The sequence below is a fragment of the Rhinolophus hipposideros genome, assembly GCF_964194185.1.
Source record: "Rhinolophus hipposideros genome assembly, chromosome: 12".
Lineage (NCBI taxonomy): Eukaryota > Metazoa > Chordata > Mammalia > Chiroptera > Rhinolophidae > Rhinolophus > Rhinolophus hipposideros.
Window position 1 is genome coordinate 48,676,311 of NC_138058.1, and position 20,890 is coordinate 48,697,200.

General features: G+C 34.7%; 1 protein-coding gene across 6 annotated transcripts in view; it reads right to left on the reverse strand.

The window, feature by feature from the left end:
* EML4 (EMAP like 4) overlaps nt 1-20,890 on the reverse strand; it is a 142,076-nt gene that overhangs the window by 42,981 nt on the left and 78,205 nt on the right. For 3 of the 6 annotated variants that reach the window (XM_081068773.1, XM_081068772.1, XM_081068776.1), the window contains 6 exons: nt 20,702-20,727; nt 20,473-20,505; nt 6,097-6,220; nt 4,705-4,854; nt 2,380-2,449; nt 1,141-1,251 (listed from right to left, as the gene is read on the reverse strand). In XM_081068773.1, the coding sequence (XP_080924899.1) occupies nt 1,141-1,251; nt 2,380-2,449; nt 4,705-4,854; nt 6,097-6,220; nt 20,473-20,505; nt 20,702-20,727 (514 nt within the window). The remainder of the gene's footprint in view (nt 1-1,140; nt 1,252-2,379; nt 2,450-4,704; nt 4,855-6,096; nt 6,221-20,472; nt 20,506-20,701; nt 20,728-20,890) is intronic. The other 3 variants (XM_081068775.1, XM_081068774.1, XM_081068777.1) reach the window with 1 other exon arrangement.

A 20,890-nucleotide genomic window follows, 5' to 3' on the forward strand; every position in this document is an offset into this window, starting at 1 on the left:
ACCTAAACTAGGAAAATAGAGTATGAGGCAATCGAAGTCTTAACATTTTAACAGTGGTAGCAACAAAATGACAACAGTTCCTGCTATAGAGATTTTTAGTGTGTGTGTGTGGGATGGGGGAGGTGGGGGTGGAAGGTAGTAAAATTATTTCCTTTGTGTCCTTTTATCTCCTTTCCTAAATGCCTTTCTTGCAATACCTGATCCATTTGACCACTGACATTCAGTGCCTTCAAGCTAGCAAAGTTCTTATATCCATCCAAATGTACCTTTCTGCTCTAAAAATGTCCCTCATGTGCCACAAAACTCCCATACTCCAGAATGCAGCTACTGATAGCTAGGAACTGAAGAGATAATATAAATACATCAGTAATTCTAAAGTATAAATGAGGCCCAATAAAATATGGAGGGGTATTTAAATTAAAAATTATGGATCTTAAAATGTAGAAGGTCTCCTGGATACTCTGTAATAATTACATATAGTTTAAGAACAAATAGAATGTTTAAATGAGTAACATCCTGTTTGATTTTCTCCTCAGAATAAAGCCTCAATGATTAGGAAAGACTGCTAGACACTGAATTTTCAACTCATGTTATCAATTCAGAACCCAGATAATTCATGACTTTAGTAAAAACTAAACTTTAAAACTAAACTTTAGTAAAAAGGTCTGAATGTTTCCTTTGGTCCAACATGACACTAAGAAAAGACAGCATTTGTGCAGAATAGGCCAAATTTCAGGTATGTGAATTTTTTAAATAAAACAGATCTCCATTATTCAAGCTGAACAAAAGCACATCTTATTGTTTGTTTCAATTTTATGAAGCTATGTATGTATTCCTATAACCATTTCATGCTACTACACTGAAATCCTATTTCAGGGCAGAATAAAATTGAGTATAATTAAGTGTAACATCCTGGATCCTATCTAAAACAAAGTATTTTAGTGCTTAGGTTAAAATGCTGGCCATTGTTAAGCAATAGCTAACATCTCATTTTTCAGTTCAGATTTATAACTTTCTATGAACACATACACACACACACACACACACACACACACACACACACACACAACTGAACATAACTTCTCTTCTGTTTCTTTGTGCAGCTTTCTTATATTTACTCCTTTAAAATCTGTTACTCACTGCTTTTGAAAAATCCAGGCATCCTACTCCACGCTCAAAAGTTCCAAGTCCAATGATCTGCAGTGTGGATAGACTAACTGAATCCCACACTCTGACATGGGGTTGCAAAGGCTGCAAAAACAAGGGGAAAAACACAAGTTATCAGGACTAACTGGTATGTAAGTGGATGCAAATACCAGAACAACACGGAAGTGTTTGCTGTCTTTAAAAAGTAATAGGGATGAATAAATATCTAATAAAAAACAACTACTATATTTAGATATGCCCCCAAAGAATCTCGAGCAGGCATTTTTTTCTCAGACCATGAAAATAAGGAAGTAACAACAGTGATAATAATAGTAGCAGCAGATGACTTGAGTATTTACTAAGTGCCATATACTATTCTAAGGACATTACATGTATTAATTCGTTTAATTATCATAATCCTATGAGCTATGTAGTACTGCAGTCACCATTTAACAGATGAGGAAACTGAGGGGACACAGAGATTTAAATAAGTTGTCCAAAGTTATAAAGCTATTAAAAGCTGGAGTCAGGATTCTAACCCAGGCAAATTTGTTCTCAATATCCTGCTTTTAGCATTACCTTTATTCCTGGGAAAATAATACTTTTTAAAAGTCAGTGTTCAATAAATTGCTAAGCAAACATTCCTTAAAACAAATCTGGAACTGGAAGGGGGTCTCAGACCCCTCCCACTCCTTTTCACTAAAGAAATGGAAGCCAGAGAATGTCATGAGTATAGTCATATGTTGCTAATCAGTCATCATTAATATTCACTGTTCATCCTTACAAATAAGGAATTTGTTATGTAAGCCTATTTAATAATATTGAATAGTAACTGAAAACTTTTAAGTGTTATCAGTTCTACTCATATATAAAATCAAGGGGTACATCCATTTAGGGAAATTACACACATTGATAAGTAATTCTATGTTAAAAAACAACAGCAACAACAACAAAAAACAGTAACAAGGTTATCAGTCCTCCTATGTTTACAAGTAAATAGTTTCTTTAGGGAGAACACTTGTGGTTTTTTTTTAGGAAAAAAAAATATTAAAGTAGTATGATTCTTTTGCTTTTGGACTGTTCTTACATTCTAATATTTTATCCTGCTTATATTAGAAATTTCTTAGTAGTTAAATTTTAGAAGAATAAAATGAGATGTGGTAAAAATCACCATCAATTCCATTCTAACAGCAATATCACTAGGTAGAGAAGGCATAAAACCATGCCACTCACCCTTCCATCTTTATCCACTCCAGCTATCTGTCCAGTTGCGATCCTAATTTTGTCAGGATGTATAGAAAGGCTAAAAAGTAGTATTAACAATTTTAAATACAGGTAATATGAAACAGCAGAAATATGCATTAGTATGAGCATTTTTCAAACAGATTTTTCAGTCAAAAAAAAATCTCACTGTGACCCATTTCTTTTATTTTGTTTAGTAAATCAAATAAACGCCAAGTATCAAAAGATTTCTTTTTCTAAGTTTTCAGCTATACTTCTTTCTTTGTTAAACTCAACAGACCAATTAATGGATAGCTAAATTTGAAGGAAATCGTTATTCACAATTGTGGCATGACAAATTAAACTGCTTTCATTTGTACAAGTTTCTTTCTCGTCCTGCACCTATGGTTCACATACACATTCACATGGCTTTATTATAGTGAAGATGCAGTATTTATTGTGTAATTTTAATCTGTTAAAACATAAGCATTTTTCCATTTTGTTACATAATCCTTATGCATATCATTGACTTAATAGCTCTTCTATCACTTCTACCTTCTACAAAGGAACACAACAACAGTGGGCACCTTCACACTTAGTGCCTCCAACCTGGTAGTCAATTCTTAATGCTAAACTCTTACAGGTCAAACGTGGGGCAAGGAACTTTTAAGTACAAATTAAACATAGTACAGCATATATGCACACATTTTTCATGATAAACATATGAGTGACTAGCAAAAATGTTTAAACGATGTCTTCATGTCCATATCTCGAATCTTTCTACATCTTGCAACCGAGGGGTAAGCTCAACTGAGAAATATAAATTTGTTTGTTCTTGTTATGTATTGCTCATTGCTTTCCAGAGAGTAGTATCAATTTAAATTGTCATTTAAGAAAATGTTTTAAAAGATTCACTACAATTTCCCCTGATTAAGAATTATATCTTTTTAAATGTCCTGACAGTTTGATTGGTATAAATAGTACCTTGTTTTAATTTCTTTGATTACTAAGGAGGCTAGAGTTTATCAATATGTTTCTTTAACAAATACTATTTCCTTTTACTTAAATAGTTTATGTCCTTAATTGAAGTCAACTACATTAAAAGTAACTAAAAATCTAACACATTAATATTTTACCATCAGTAATTCAGATCTTTCAAAATATGTTTTAAAAAGTAAAATTTCTAGATTAGGTAATACATTTGCATGGTTCAAATATCAAAAGCTATAAAACGATATGAGAAACGTCTCTTTCCTATCCTGCCCCATCTGCTAAAATCTCATCTACCTCTCTCTACTACCCCCACATCCCCTGAAACTCCAACCAGATAATCACTATAATCAGTTTCTTCTTCTTAATAATTCTGGAAAAAAATTTACATATGTGGAGGCCAACATACTTATTTTCCACTTGCTTTTTACAAATGGTAAATCACTGTGCACATCTTTCTGTTTTTTAAGCTTTATACTTAGGAGTGTATATTAAAGATCTTTCCATATTAATACACAAAGAGCTTCCTCATTCGTTCTTTATAGCTGCATAGTAACCTATGGGTACACTACAACTTCACTAATCCCCAGCCAGAAAGAATTTTAGGCTGTTTTCAATCTTTATTATCACAAACAATGTTGTAATAAATAATTCTGTACATACATTATTCTTCCAGTGTAAAACGTATTATTTTAATCATCTCTAAAAGTTTCATAATATCTACACAATACTCTAACAGTCATATATATTTTTTTCTGACATAGTTGCCAGAATAGTATTGACATAGAAAAGATTTTAAATGCTGGAAAATAACGAATTTAAGCAATAAATAATTGAACTTAACTAAGTAGCAGCAAAATTAATGGAATAATTTAAAACCATTTAAAAGGCGTTCTCACATTTTTATTTTGATACCCTATGGGATACTATGATCCTTATTCAGCCATGATTTCTGTCTCCCAAAAAGAAAAGCCTCAAGTCCAAAGTTTATTTGCATAGACTAAATCCTCAGTAAGTATTTAGTAACCAATTATCACTCTCAGATATCTGTAAAAGTCTAGCATGCCCCACATGTATTTGATACTACGGGCCAGAAGAAAAGGACCATGAAAGACCTGAGAAAGCAGAAAAGGTCCCAATCGAGATTTAAAGGTCATGTTGTTTATGACTGCTGATACCACAGCACCATTTTGGAGGTCTGTGTCTTTTCTCTTTTAAAAATACATTCTACATAATGCCACAATATCCTTAAATTCTGAGCTCTCCACAAGAAATCATTTCCAATAAAACCCACATTAAAAAAAGAGCATGAAATAAAAAAAATGAACAATGTTAAATGATACCAACCATTTCACACAGTCTGTATGACCCAGGTAGTGTCGTTGAGTTCTCTCCTCATAATTAAATAGTACTACTACTGATGCTATGAAATAAACTATTTCCCCGGTAGGAAGAAGGTAAACATTAGCTCGACAGTCCTTTCCTCGATAACCATATCTTAAAAGAAAGAGTCAAGGTTTTTAATAAGCATAATTTTCAAGGCGTTAAATTAACAATTTTTTCAAGGATACTTAAAGGAATCAGAAAGGCATAATGTAAATAGGACGGAACTGGAACTAGAAAACTCGTATCCTGTCACTATCTCTTGTAAAACCCCGAGTCTTTCAATGGGCTTAAATCTTAGTTTCCTCATTCAACAAACAAATATATATTGAGTTCCCGATGTGTCAGGCACAGAACTGAGCATACAAACAATGTGGGGCCTGTGTTTCTGGAGCTTCTGTTCTGGCTAAGACGACAGAAATAAACATCACATGTATCACTAGAAATTGCGGAGAGAAAAATAACAGGATGCCAGGAGAAGCATAAAAGGAGAACGTAATTTAAACGGAGAGAAAGAGAGGGAATCAAAAGAAGGGCCATCTGAGACAATGACATTTATGCTTGACCTAAATGATGAATGAGAGACAGCCAGGCACAGTCTGGTAGGCAGAGTGTCTTAAGTTGTAGGGAGTTACAGAATTGGTGATATTTCCCAAGCTAATTTCTGCCACAGGAGGGAAGATTCAAGGGTTGAGGGAAGAGGACGCAGGAAAATGGAGGCAGAAAGCAGAGTTCACACTATTAGCTCCCTTCTATTTCACTGGGAGTTTCTTAGAGGTTCTAAAAGGGAGAGTTTCTAAGTGAAATTAGGAGAGCTCTATTTTATGTGGCCGTTTTTAAAAAAAGGTCTGGCTGAGACCAGAAGTTAATTCTGGAATTAGAAGCAACCTTAATTGAGTAATAAAATAATTCACATTATTTCACAGGTCACAATACTTAACTGATGTTTTCTTATTTAATTCTTACAACAGGCCTGTGAAGTAGGGATTATTAACTCCTTTTTATAAATGAAGAAAACAAGGTTCGCTGGGGGTAAGTGGCAGAGACAAGACTCAAACACTCGTCTTCCAATTCCCGTCCAATGCCTTTTCTACCACATCACAGGTATCTGCCATGATAATCACAGAGTATTGTTTGCCCTATCCAAAGATGTTAATTTTGATGATTTTAAATTGCTAATAGCAAAACAGATGTAACATGATGTGAAAGGATCAGAGATGGCATCTCTTTACTTTCTCAAGTGGTTGTTATACTTATTACGTTGACTTTTTTGGTATAAAAATCTTTGATAGGTTAGGTAAGCTAATTTTTCTTAAATGAAGCAAACAAAGTTGCTGTCATGTTAGAAAAGGATACACCCACTCCAGTTTGAGCTTCTCAGGAGGCAGTTCTGTTCTGATGTCATCATAATTGTCCACATCAGAAGGAATAAACATTGTAATTGGCCGACCTCGCATAAACATTTTAACATATTCTCCTTCTGTTGAAACACAAGACAAAAGTTAAGTCACACGTCTTTTCTGAATAATCATAGAAAAGTAGATTATTAATGTGATATAATAAAAACGATAAAAAATAGGTAGAGTTGTAGACTCATAATATATGATCGTTTTTTTATAAAGACCTAGTCCAAGTCATTGTAGGAGAAAAACAACTAATCATTTCCTTAAATGAGAATAGTTTCGTAGTTAAAATATAATTTATCTGTATACGTTGACAGATTTCAATATGACCAGGAAGGCTGAGGTAGAAAAATGCAAAAGAAAATAACTTTGTGATGGAAGGTTCTCTAACAGTCGAAAACAGAGATTATCAGGGTAGTCAATAAGCACGCCTACCACTCTACATGACCAACCTACTGATGTTTAATGATGTACAAAAAACATGGCCTCAGAACATACCACGAGGAGAGGAGTCAAACACCCTTCTAAGTCAGGACAGGGAGAGACTAAGCGCTCTGCTACACATAGAAGTGAATAGAGCTGGGAGGAAAGAGGACCAGTGTCCCTCACTTCACAATTGTGGATACAATCAGCCTTGAATCTAAGCAATTAAATTCAATTATAATACATTAAACATTTTAAACACGGTGGTAGGAAACAGCTTCTAATTGGTAGCATAGATTCTAAAACACCTTTTATTTACATAAACCAATAGCTGTTTATAAGATCTGTAACAGACTAAAATAAAAAATGTCAAAAAGTGCTCGCTTCGGCAGCACATATACTAAAAATGTCAAAAAGACAATTTTGAATCAAATCAATATTATACACCTTTTATAAATGGAAACAATACTTCACTTAATCAAACAGATGAGATTGTATCTTACTCCTTAAACATAAAAACAAAACAACACAAACAACACAACCCATCCCTGGCCCCACCATTCCCACCTACATACAGATAGGTTTAACAAATGTTGATAGTGAAATGGTTACGAAGGAACCTAAAAGAGGAGGAGAAAGTAAGGGACTGACGACGAAAGCATAGGAAGTATCTAACACTTGCGAACTTGTCTGGCGTAATATAAAAACAGCATTAGACTGAAAACGTGATCCTCAACCAGAGGCTGACGCAACCTTAGGACCTCTGATAATGACCGAGGCCACTAAGGAGTAGAGCATATAATAATTCAATAGCTTCTATAATGCAAACCATGGAAGAAGAAAAGACAAATTACTTTGCTGAATGTCTGAAACTATTTCTTCAGGCAGATTTAAAAACTGTGCTTGTTATGGGTGAGAAGTTCAAGTTATTTTTATTAATATCACTCACAGTGTGCTCAGCCTCTATGATCTAAGGACAGGCTAAGACCGCCCACACCATGGTTTTAATACCACTGATGTATGTCTCTATGACTTCTGAATCTAAGAGTGGGCTCTGCTTCCTGATGATTTTTAGCATAGCTGAACTTTGATAACTAAATGATTACCAGCTGCAACTATTTCCCTTCTGCAGTCATCTTCATCTATATCCCCTAGTCCTGTTTTGTACAGTTTATTTTCTTATAGGTGTGAATTTGTTATATAATTTTCATTCAAGTTTTTTTTTTTTTTAAGACTATAAATTCTTAAAGGCAGATATCCTGTCCTTTGGAATTTCTTCCAGGATCTCTGATCAGAGGTGTATGTCATAATGCTTTCTGAATGAAAAAAATGAAACAGCTAATAAATGCTTCTATCACCACTTAGAAGAGATTGTACATCCAGCAAAGGGAACAGGTTAGGCATAGTATCAAAAAAAAGAAAATGCTCTCCTTTGCTAATACAGACAGCTCAGAATACTGTATTGGTATCTTCATAAATTGTCAAGCAGCACAAGCAACTAAGTAAAAGCAAAGGAACTATCTATCTAGTGCTTGTCAGCTCTCCTAGTATAATATAAAGCGGCAATGCATGTTAAGATGTACATGCTTTCCCTGCCTGCATACTGCCAGTATGTATGCTGGAGGCCAAGTACACAATTTAGGCAATGCAAACAACTCCTGGGACTGAGAGGCAGGCAATACATTATAGTGGAAAGAACATGAGCTTTGGAAAAAGACTGATTGGGATACTTACTGGCTATGTGACTTTGGCATCATTTTTCCTAATACATAAAGCACTACCACTACTACTATTTGGAATTATAACCGATCAAATAAGGCATCATGCTGTGACGTAAAATATGATGTTCTCAACAATATTTAATTCCCTTCCTGTTGATAATGATTTGTGACCACTCTAAACAGTGTCTAGGAATTGCTTATAAAACATGATTCAACACACAGTAATATCTCTTAATAAGCTTTAAAGTGACTGTCCACAGAACAACAAGTGTAGACAAATAAGCCACAATTCTGCTGATTCTAGCATGCACACTTTAAAACAGGGTTGCAAACTCAAATATCTCCAGGCCCAGGCAGGAAATGCAAAATGAGAGCAGTGGGAGAACACAGGATGATTGGTTGGGGGTGGGGCACTAGCACACCCCATCTCAGGGAGGCAGAAGCTAGTCAACTCTATGAAACCCGTGGGTTCAGTGTTGCTAGATCTCATTTTTCAAGAGTAGGATACCTATAATTTATTGCAAAATCTGCAGTTTTAAAATGTTTACTCCTTTTCCAAAAAAGGGAAAATAAGATATCATGTGAAAACACAGCTTTGGCCTGCATACAGCACACAGGGTCACTAGTTTGCAGCCTCTTTTTTTCAGAAGACAGTCTTTACCTTGGGAATTAGGTAAAATATATAGATGAGCCTCTTTCCTTGTCAATCATTGTTGAGTCAAATTCTCACCGTAGACTTTTTCTTGAGGCTGTCAGGTAACAGTCAAAATTTGTTTGTTTTATCCCAATGCTACTTTCTAGCTGTCAAACTCAAGGGGATGGGATGGGCTATGGGACTGGTCAAAGAAGAGTATGAGATCAGTAACATTAAAAAGCCTGGTGGTCCAGAAAAAGAATGTAAGGAAATTATTAAAATTGTCTATCTCATGATAATTAGTAAACATAGCATAGGGTTATCAGTATTCAACAATAAAGCTGCTGCTTACCAAAATGTAATTAATCTCATCATTTTATCTCCTACCCTGTCACCATGAAAATTCCTGGGACTGAGAGGGAGGTGTACAATACAGAGAAGAGAATGGGAAGTTTGGTGATAAAGACACACCTTGGTTTGAATCCTAGCTTTACCACTTACTAGCTTATATATGCTCAAATAAAATATTCGTAATTGAATCTGATCAATGATAGCTAAATGATAAAAGAAATTTTGTGGTATACTGTTAATAAAAATACCATAAATGCTGTTGGTTCATTTCTCTAGACACTTATAAATATTAGAACTGAAAGAAATCTTAGAGCTCACTTAGTCCAATCCACTTTTACAGAAGGGGAAACAAAGGCTCAGAGAGGTCAAATGAGCTTTTAGACCGCATTCCAAAATTTTGTCTATTATTTAGAACTTGGGAAACATTTTCATTCTAAAATTATGTTCTATATCTGCACTGTCCAAAATGACAGCCACTGGTTATTGAACACTTTGAATGTGGCTCGTCTGAATGGAGAATATGCTGTTAAGTGTAAAATACACACCAGATTTTGAAGACTTAGTATGAAAAAAGGTAGAACATCTCATTAATGATTTTTATATATTGATCACACAGCGAAATGATACTCCGGATAGACTGGGTTAAATACATTAAACTTAATCTTACCTCTGTCTTTTTAGTTTTTAAAATGTAGCTAACAGAACATTTTAAATTACATGTGTTATATATCATATTTTTGTTGGACAATACTGTTCAGACAATGGTGAGGTCCTGAGGCTAGTCCGGGTCCAATTACCTGACAACATAGCTTACTCATGATCCAAATAATACTAGCTTAAGCTGTGGAGCCAACAGTAAGAAATCAGAGAGTAAAATAGATGACGAAGATGCTCTTCCTGCTCTGTTATCTTTGAGAAGAGTGAATGCTAGGCAAAAATTTGAAATACTTGATGTTACACTTTCCTTTCTACATCCTTCTGCACACCTCCTAGCACTTCCTCTTCAGTCTCCTCAGGTTTTGTTACTCTTCTGCTTTAGCATCTCCCCTAGGCTGTCCTGTTCCCCAGAGTGCTCCAAATTGCAAAATGATCTTCATATTCTCAATCCAAACTTTGTGAGATAGTTATCTCAGGGGTTCTAAGAAAAGCAGTACTGCTGAAATGATTCATACTGATTTAAATAACTGATATATGAAGTTGTTTATACATTTTAAAAGATGCTTATCAAATCGTCTTAATCTTTGCCAGATGATAAAGTGGAAAGAAAACTTCAGGCAGAGGGAGAAGGGAGTCAGCACTAGGACTGTGCTCAGGATCAGTACTTCCAGTTCTTTTTCTCACAGTCTCTCTATTTAGAAATAAATAAATAAAGCCCTTCAAATACAACAGCAGAGCGTCAGCGGTTTGGACGCTGACTACAGTTACTTGTGGAATGGGTACTACTGCCTGTAGAAAGCCTGCAGAACTTTGAGAATGCCCACCATTTAAAGCACCTCTCTCTCTAAAAGTTTTACTTTCAGAATCCATTTTTTTTTTTTTTTTTTTTAGTTTTACAATCTTTAGAACTAAATAGTCTACCCAAACTGGAATTTGAATTTTATATTTCACTAAAATGTAGCATGTAGAGTGTGATTCTAATTCCAGCAAACAGACAGAAAATTAAAGAATCTTTATTTAGTTTGAGTTTTTTCTCTGATATTACCAGTTCTATTCTTCACAGAGCTAAACGATAGACAGGTAAACAAGATGCTAGAAATACTGACTACAATTTTATAGTAGAAAGTGACAAAGACCATTTCAGGTAAGCTAAAATCTTTTCTAAAAAATAATTTATTTTCAAACAAAAGATTTCAAGTACCAGTTAATGACCCAGCTATTCTGTAGTAACAATTTTTTAAAATTCCAATGAAAGAATATAATCTGTAAGGATCTTTGGACTTTTGAACGGGAATTTGATTTGTACTATCATAACATCTGAATTTCATCCTTTTACAAAGGTCTAGCTGTAAAAATAGATCATAAAAAATGTAGATTCCCAAATTTAAAAAGGGGTGGGTTAAATTCAGAATGTAAATTCACCAATGAGTGAATTTAATAAGATTAGTGAAGTAGGTTAAATTCACTAATCTTCCTATCTGACAGATTTCAAAAAATTCTTATTTGTAGTGTTTGCCAAATATTACGCAATTAGTTTTACTGGCTAGGATAAGAACCCAAATCTGAAAATTTGACCAAGTACTAATATACTACCTTAATTTTCTTTGTTCTATAGGCAGAGCTCTACTGACTGATAAATTTTGTTGGAATTTTAATTACATTGGGGGCGGGGGGTATTTGAGGGTGCACAATGAAGATGTGAGAGATGTGAACCTAGCCCCTTAAGAGCTTATAACAGAGACATCAGCTAATCAACTCATACTAATTACCATAATAAATCAACTTGCAGTTAACTGCTTTCTTGAACCTAAACCTCCTTTACTCAGATTTCTCTTTGCTGTTTTTGTTTACAACTGTGATTGTCATAAAATTACCTGAATATATCAGATATGGGAGTTTACTTAAGCATTTTAGATTATTTTACTGCCTGAAAAAGTCTTTCTTTGGGAAAAGATAGGAAAGAAGTCTATTCCAACAATATAGAATATATAAAACTTCTAAAAGACTTGCTATACAAAGTCTAACAATTAAGTTCGTGAACTCATCCTAGAAAAAGTGCTCCACACCTCATTGCTGAATATCACTGCGGTTACCTTCGAAGTGCTCCCCTTGGGAAGCTATGCACCAACACTTGCCTAGTCAACCCTTCAAAGCAATTTTGGAGCTCTTTTTCTGGAATGGACATCAGAGCTGTTGTGGTATTACCCTTGATGTCCTGAATGTCATCAAAATGTGTTCCTTTCAATACTCCCTTAATCTTTGGGTAAAGGAAGAAGTCATTGGGGGCCAGATCAGGTGAGTAGGGAGGGTGTTTCAATACAGTTATTTGTTTACTGGCTAAAAACTCCTCACAGACAGAGCCGTGTGAGCTGGTGCATTGTTGTGACGCAAGAGCCATGAATTGTTGGCGAGAAGTTCAGGTTGTTTTCATCTACCTTTTTCACACAGCCTTTTCAGCACTTCCAAGTAGTGGACCTTAGTTAACTGTTAGTCCAGTTGGTACAAATTCATAATGAATAATCCCTCTGATATCAAAAAAGGTCAGCAACATCACTTTCACTCTTGATTTGGACTGATGGAACTTTTTTGATCGTGGAGAATTGGCTGACTTCCATTGTGCACTTTGATGCTTTGTTTCAGGGTCGTATTGGTACACCCATGTTTCATCAGCAGTGATAACACGGCCCAAAACATCGTTTTGCCTCTCCAAAAGGTCTTGGCAAACTTCAACTCTCCTTTGCTTTTGTTCATCAGTGAGCTCCTTTGGGACCATTCTGCACACATCTTTCTCATGAAAAGATTTTCTGTCAAGATTTTCCTGTTTCTCCATCAATGATTATTTGGTCTGCTATGCTTCTTACAGTCAGCCAACGATTTTGACGCACAATTCGACAAATTTTTGTAATGTTTTCGTCAGTTCTGTTCGTTACTGGCCACCCTGACCACTCTTCATCAGAGACGTTCTCTCCCCTCAGGAAAACATTTAATCCATTTGTACACTGCCATTTTCTTCTTGGCATTATCCCCATAAACTTGTACTAACATACTGCTGATTTCACTTCCACTCTTGCCACCTTTAACAAGTAATTTAATGTTTGTTCGTTGCTATAATTCAAGGTCAGACATTCTCGCAACGGCACACAAAAACACGCAATAACAATAATGAACGCCACTCAGGAAGACCCCACCACACGTCAACACGAACACAGCTGTGAGACACTGATATACCAAGGTTATGAAATCTTACCAAGCCGTTTGTACAGTGCTACCAATATAAGCGCACGGTGGCAAGTTCACGAACTTAATTGTCATCAGACCTCGTATTGCTGAAAACTTCTCTGAACTAAGCAAAATATAGTTGTACTTTAAAAACTCCCTCAACTCATTCATTTATATCCCTAAGAAAAGTTATTTTAAGTACTAAATAAACGAAAAAATTTTTCATTTCATCTGAATATACCAAGTTGGATTTAATTTTTTTTTTAATTCATAAAATATACTTCAAATATCAAAATATTTATCCCTCTACTCTTTTCTCAACTAAATATAATAAAGAGAATCAGGAAGCCCCAGAGGAACAATAAAAACCTGTATATGAAATTCTAATAAACAGATTAAAGAGAGACTGCAATTTTACCTTTAATGCTTTCTTTTTTCAAAAACTGAGTAAAATAAAGCAAAACATAAAGATCTAATAAATCTGGGTGGTCAGTACATGTGTGATTGCTGTATTATTAGCACACATTTTTAGACATTAAACTACTTCACAATCTTTAAAAAGTTTAAAAAGCATTCTTAAATGAAATAATCAACAGAATATTTTTGGTGAAACTGTTCTTTGAAGAACCAATTGTGAGTATAGTTCAGGAATGTGGCACACGATTTACTATGCCTTTTCTTGAAATCTTGGTATATGTCACTGATCAACTGCTAAGCCTATCACAAGTTTCAAAATACTTTTCAAAGTGCTTCAGGAAAATGTCAGAATGAGCAACACACCATGGAGTCTAATTGCCATTTCTGGACAAAATGGATCTGTAATCATGCTATCTCCATCTCAGTTAAGTGGCATGTTTGAGGAATGGAGATTTTCTTGGTTAAGTGCATTTTTTAGTACAGCTTTTAAAAAAAAAATTATGTCTATGGTTGTGAAAATACAGTATGGGCAAAAAGTGTTTAACCAGAATAAAATAAATATTCACAAAACTAGATGTTCTCTTGTGAAAAGTCATGTTCTCCATGTCCAAAGGGGGCAGTCGGGCTTTTTTTTCTCAGCTAAAAATAAGGAAAAGGGACAACAAGAACACATTCTTAGAAGTTGGGATAGTTTTTGAAAAGTTCGACAGCCTTTAAACGTATTTTAATCTAGAAGACTTACCCACAACATCAAGAACTCAGATCTTTGCTTCATTGGGCTTTTAAAAATCTCCAATAGAGAGAGGTTCCATTTTTCGTTTCCTTTTAAAATAAAGAATATTTGAAGAAGCCCAGACCTAAGGATCTAAGTAATGTTCATATAGCCTATTTTAAAAGGCCCAAGATCTAAATTTTAGAAGCTTTTTTTTGGAAATGCAGTATTCAGTTTCCTGCCCTTCCTCCTTATTCACACTCTAAATTCTGGAATTGTAAACTTTTGGGTACCATCTCAGTACTAAAAAGGAAAGATACTATCCATAGCTCAATTAAGGGCTTTTGACTTTTTGGTTTGTCTCAAATTGCACACTCTCTCAGCAGGTAACAATATACTCCCTCCGTCTCAATAAGTAACATGATATACAGTACCAGTAGGACACTACCCTCTTATATATTTTATAGGTAAATTTTAGCTCTTTCAGATACAATGCTGTTCACACGGGTATGATAGGGTTTTGGACAGAACATGCCCGGAGTCAACAGGTCAGAAAACAACACAGGGCACTGAACAAAAGCACCTGCATTCAAATTCTTTAAAAGGTAGATTAAAACAAGTTAGTGAAGGAACAGGGGCTGCCCTCCATTTTTCTATTTGCTGCAAAAAAAGAGCCTTCAAAAAGTTATTAATTAGAGACCCTTAGTGATGTCTAGTACAAGCCTAATTCTATGTGAGGGACTGAGGTTCAAGGACTCAGAGTCATAGAAAAAAAATGATCAGATGACCAATGTTTCATTTTTTTAAAATTGATCAGATGACCAATGTTTCATTTTTTTAAAATTTGGCAAATGGAATTTTGAGCTTCTCCTTCCCAACTTACACTCTTAATTTTAGTCATGATAGGATTCTGATTCTATAAATGTCTGTGGTACAGGTCATTTCACCTCGAACTAGGTCTCATGTTTCTAGTACATTCTTTCCACTAAACCATTTTTGCTTCCCTTTCCTAAGGGAGGTGCCTAATGAAGCTCCTGTTGCTTAGAATGAACCTATATTTTATAAATGTAATGGTGAACAAATACAAAATTGCATGCATACTATGATCAATGACCTCACTGTTCCTTAACATAGCAAGAAAGCTCTTGCCTCAGGGTTCACTGACATCTAGTCTTCTCTTCTCATTAAATGCTTTTCTCCAGACAGCTACATATTTCACTCACTTCCTTCAGGTAGCTCAAATATCACTTTATCAGAAATGTCTTCCCTGACTACTCTGTATAAAATAGCAATTCTCTACTCTCCTTATTCTTTCCCAGTATGTATTACCTGACATATTAAATATTTATTATCCACTTCTTATATATAGAATCTAAGTTCCACAGAGTTCAGACATTGTAACTGCTGAATCTCTGAGTGCCTAAGACAGGACTTGACAAAACAAGCATTCAATAAATACTTGTTAAATTACTGAATTTTAAAATATGTATTTGATAAAGAACAATAAAGAAACACATCAGAACTGCGACAGCTTTTAAAAGGACGATTATTTAGATTTTCCCCTCCAATTTTGTAAACGATTTTATATTTTTAGATTACTTGAACAACTGTTTAGCTATAACAAATTACCAAAGGATTTTAGACAGTATGTATTTCAAAATGACTTTTAAAGTATTTTTTATCCGAAGTCATTTTGACAGGTAGCTAAACAGCTAATAATAGCCAAGTGCTTCTCAATTTTCAAAGATACTATAATGATATTCTTCCATTTAAACACACCTGTAGTCAGGATATTACTGCATCGATTCCGTAGTTAAGCAAGAATGAATCTAATCTTAGAGCAGTCAGATGCACTATAAGAGGAAGTCAGAGCGTGATTTGCTGATTGCTGAGTTCCCTTTCCTCAATTAATCAGATTTCTCTCCAGTAGGGATCTGAGTCATTCAGGTTCTAAACATGTTCAGATAATTAATTATGTGCTAATTCTAAACAGCACAAGTTTTCGACGCTACAAGGGAAAAATGATTTAATATTCAAGCCTGAAAAAAACAGTAACATGTCTAGAAATAAGGGCATGTGACACTTACTTTCCATATTGAAAAAATTGTAATATACTCGATAACTCAAGCTTACAGGCTGTACTCATTTTGCTTATTACAAAATCTGTCAGACTATTATGTATTTTTCCAAATAGATAATTTTACAAAAGGTGCTTATAGTCCCCCAAGTTAGCTCAAAAAACTTTCCAATCAATAATTTAACCAAATGAATAATGCTGCGCCAGAACTTAACTGCTACATCTGACAATAAATCGTCTCATAGGAAAAATTCAGTTTAACTTGATGTACTAAGTCTTTATTTCTCTTTCAATGGGAGTAGAATCCACCAGAATTAGGGAGAAGAGTAATGAAACGGGTTTATGCTTCTGGGATTTGAGTGTAGATAAAGGTCTGTCAGTAAGAGCCCCTTTTTAGTGGTATAACCTGTCCTTCCACCCACACGTAGCCTCAGAAATTGCCCCGCGTACATCCCAGTCCACTTCCTATTGCTTTCATCCGCGGTTCCTTCTTCCTGCCTAAGTGCTGATCAGAATATGCAGTTTTACAGGTCTTCTCTACTGTGGCTGAAGTCCAGGCCTTTGACATTAAGTTTTCCCTGCTACCACTCACCTATATGTACCAAATGTAAGTAGGCTTCTTCCCAAATCAAATTAGATGGCTTGGAGCAAGCCACACTTGTCATTGTCAAAAAAGAGCTAAAGAAACCAATAAATCATATTTTTAAGAGACTGTCCGAAAATGACACATATTTTGGATTAATATCTGACACGTTAGAAACTGTATTGTGAAATATGCTATGCAAAACGAATACCAAACTTTAAAAATACATCTACAATTTATATCAGAGATCATCTATTTAATGATCATCTTCGCCTTATACATTTGAGTACAAAATTTTACAGCCAGACATATATATTAAAAACTAAAATTTACTTGGTACTATGTATAAACACATTAGCTTTAATTTTAATAATAATCCTTTGAGGGTTTATTATTGTCTCAATTATAGATGAGAAAACAAGACTTAAGGAGGTGAAGTAACCTCAAGGTCACATAGCTAAATAATGGTGAATCCAGTCTCTGGACTCCAAAATGCATATATTTAAATTAAACACCTACACTATGTTGCTTGCTATACACCTCTGCAGGCAGATTAAGTCTTATAGACAACTCAAGTGTAACTGTCCAAAACCAAACTCTTAATTCTTTTCTGTACATTTAGTCCTCATCAAACGTACCTTACTTATAGATGCCTCTGACCTAGCTGCTCAATCTAGCTTTTCAAAGATTCCCTCTGTTATCTCTTATACTCCACCTAACTCCTAAACCGCCTAGAATCCATCCACTTCTCTCTATAGACTCTGTCTCAATTTCAGTGAGGCCTGAGCTACCTAACAGCCTGAAGCACAAGAGTTCTCCCTGAAGGTACACTCTAGAGGTAAGAGTATACTGCAGATAGGATATACCGTGTTTTCCCGAAAATAAGACCTTGCCGGACAATCAGCTCTAATGGTCTTTTTTTTTTTTTAAACAGACATTATCACTTGAATACTACCAATTGGTTCATTTTTCTTACTCTTGGTTCTTTTTTTTTTTGAAGATTTTATTGGGGAAGGGGAACAGGACTTTATTGGGGAACAGTGTGTACTTCCAGGACTTTTTCCAAGTCAAGTTATTGTCCTTTCAATTGTAGTTGTGGAGGGCACAGCTCAGCTCCAGGTCCAGTTGCCGTTGCTAGTTGCAGGGGGTGCAGCCCACCATCCCTTGTGGGAGTCAAACCGGCAACCTTGTGGTTGGGAGGATGCGCTCCAACCAACTGAGCCATCTGGGAGGCAGCTCAGCTCAAGGTGTCGTGTTCAATCTTAGTTGCAGGGGGCGCTGCCCACCATCCCTTGGGGGACTCTTGAAGTTGAATCGGCAACCTTGTGGTTGAGAGCCCACTGGCCCGTGTGGGAATCGAACTGGCAGCCTTCGGAGTTAGGAGCACGGAGCTCTAACCGCCTGAGCCACCAGGCCGGCCCCTCTAATGGTCTTTTGGAGCAAAAATTAATATAAGACCTGGTATTATATTATATTATATTATATTATATTATATTATATTATATTATATTATATTATTTATATTATACTATACCTGGTATATCATATCATATCATATCATATCATATCATATCATATCATATCATACCGGGTCTTATAGTAAAATAAGACCAGGTCTTATATTAATTTTTGCTCCAAAAGATGCATTAGAACTGATTGTTTGGCTAGGTCTTATTTTCGGGGCAACATGGTAGCTGATTAAAGTAGCAAAGGAATAGGCTAAAATTCCAAAAATAAGGCTAAATGCAAGCAACATTTGACAAGATTAAACTGCAACATCTTGGACAATCTTTTTGAGTTAAAATTCTTGTAACAGAATTTAATTTATTTTTCTATATGCCTTTCTAGCTTTTCATTCCTACCTTATTCACAGACATGGGCTAAAAACCTGATTAGTGATGCTTCCGTAGCAAAACCCTCCCCTTTTACATACATTTATTTACCTACATACCCTGTTTCACTGAAAATAAGACCTAGCCGGACAATCAGCTCTAATGCATCTTTTGGAGCAAAAATTAATATAAGACCGGGCATTATATTAATTATATTATATCATATTATATTATATTACCGAGTCTTATAGTAAAATAAAACCAGGTCTTATATTAATTTTGCTCCAAAAGACACATTAGAACTGATTGTCTGGCTAGGTCTTATTTTCGGGGAAACACGGTACCTGAAGATTTTTGAAAACTGTCACCAACACAAACCACTCACTTATATGGTAAACTTAAGTTCCTTTTTCCTTCCAAAGAACATACCACCACATGAGAAAGAGGCAGGTAGCCCGTTCTCATTTACCCTAGAAGGATTTTATAAAACTTAAGCTCTTTAACCAAAACATGTAATAATAATAATAGCATTTTTTAATACTTACAGTGTCTTCTATTTTTAAAGTATTTTCATATATATTATTTTATCCTTCAAAAGTCAGGTGAAGTAAGCTTTCATAGTTATTCTCAGATTAGAAAATTCTCAGACATTGTCATTTTGCTTAGGTCACAAGGCTATTATGTAGAAGAGTCAGGACCAAGCACTAAACACAGAGATTCTTATTCACTACTTTTTCCACTAAATATCACTGCTTGTATTTTTAAAAAATGTTTTGCTATGTAATAGTAAGAGTTGTCTTTGTAAATAAAATCTCATTTTTTCCTTAAAGTATTTCAACCATTACTTAACCTATATTTAATTATAAAAGAGGGAGAAAGTAAGACCGAGAAGAACGCCAGCTAAAATCAACTTCATTTAAAATTTCTGTGTAAAAACAAATGATCCAAAGAAGATTACAAATAAATATTTCTTTTCCTATTAGAACCAAAGAAAGTAAAATTCCATAGGAGTCAAGTGAAATCTCTAACAAAAATTTTAACCACATTGTTAATATAATAGCCCAGAAAATAAAACTAATTATGATACATAGAAATGAACTATAAAAAGCATGCACAGAAAGGACATGCTTTCATTTAGACAGCATGCTTCAATTAATTTGCAGGCAATCTAAGGAGAATGTAAAACTAATGTATAAAACTTCCCTACTTTGCAATTAAATACATATTTACAGAAAGTCTGCTCTTCTTTTGGTCAGAACAAGCCAACAACAGCAAGTAGTCAGAAATTATAAAAAAAATTTAAGAGGAAATGGATTTGCTAGACTCATTATATAATATTTTCAGTCTGAGCTTTAAGAAATGAGTGATTATTTGCAATGAAGTTGGCAAGACAGGAAGTTGAGTTAAAATTTATCAATCTTTTAAATGGCTTTTCTAAGTACAACTTTTATTGTTTTGAAAAAGGGAAATTTCCGTGTTTTATACCTCTTTGTAATAATGTGCTTATTTCTACTGTTGACCTTGAATCTCCAGAGCTCACAGAAATAAGACGGATTTTTAGAAAAGTAGATGGATTCACCAGTTCAAATTACCATATTTCCTTTATTTAGAGGAAAGTCGGTAGTGTAAATAATGAAAAGCCAAATAAGAGATCCAGGAAGAAATTAACTTAGAAGGCGACCAACTACGCAGCTTATTCTTACCTTGGCTGTTTTTTTCACGGGTTGACATTTTTGCTGGTTGAGACAAAAATGACATATCTTACAATAAAAACTGAGCATTTCTTAAATGACTATAATAATGCACTTCTCTTTACTTATTATGAGCTAATAAAGTACAGTTAATGAAAACAGTCAATATTCCTATCAATTAGTAATAATTTAACTGATGTAGAAAAGCAACATAAATATTTTTAAAAAGGGATTTATTTACCTTGGTTGATGATGACATCTTTATGCCTACAAAAGGAATTTAAAGACATTTATTTTATAATTTTATTTGGCTGATCATCAGAATCACCTGAAGAAATTGTAAAAGGTTCAGTGCCTAGGCCATATCCCAGATAAATCTCTAGAAGTGATTTTTAAAAGCTTCAGTATTTTAAAAAGCTTCTCACTGGTC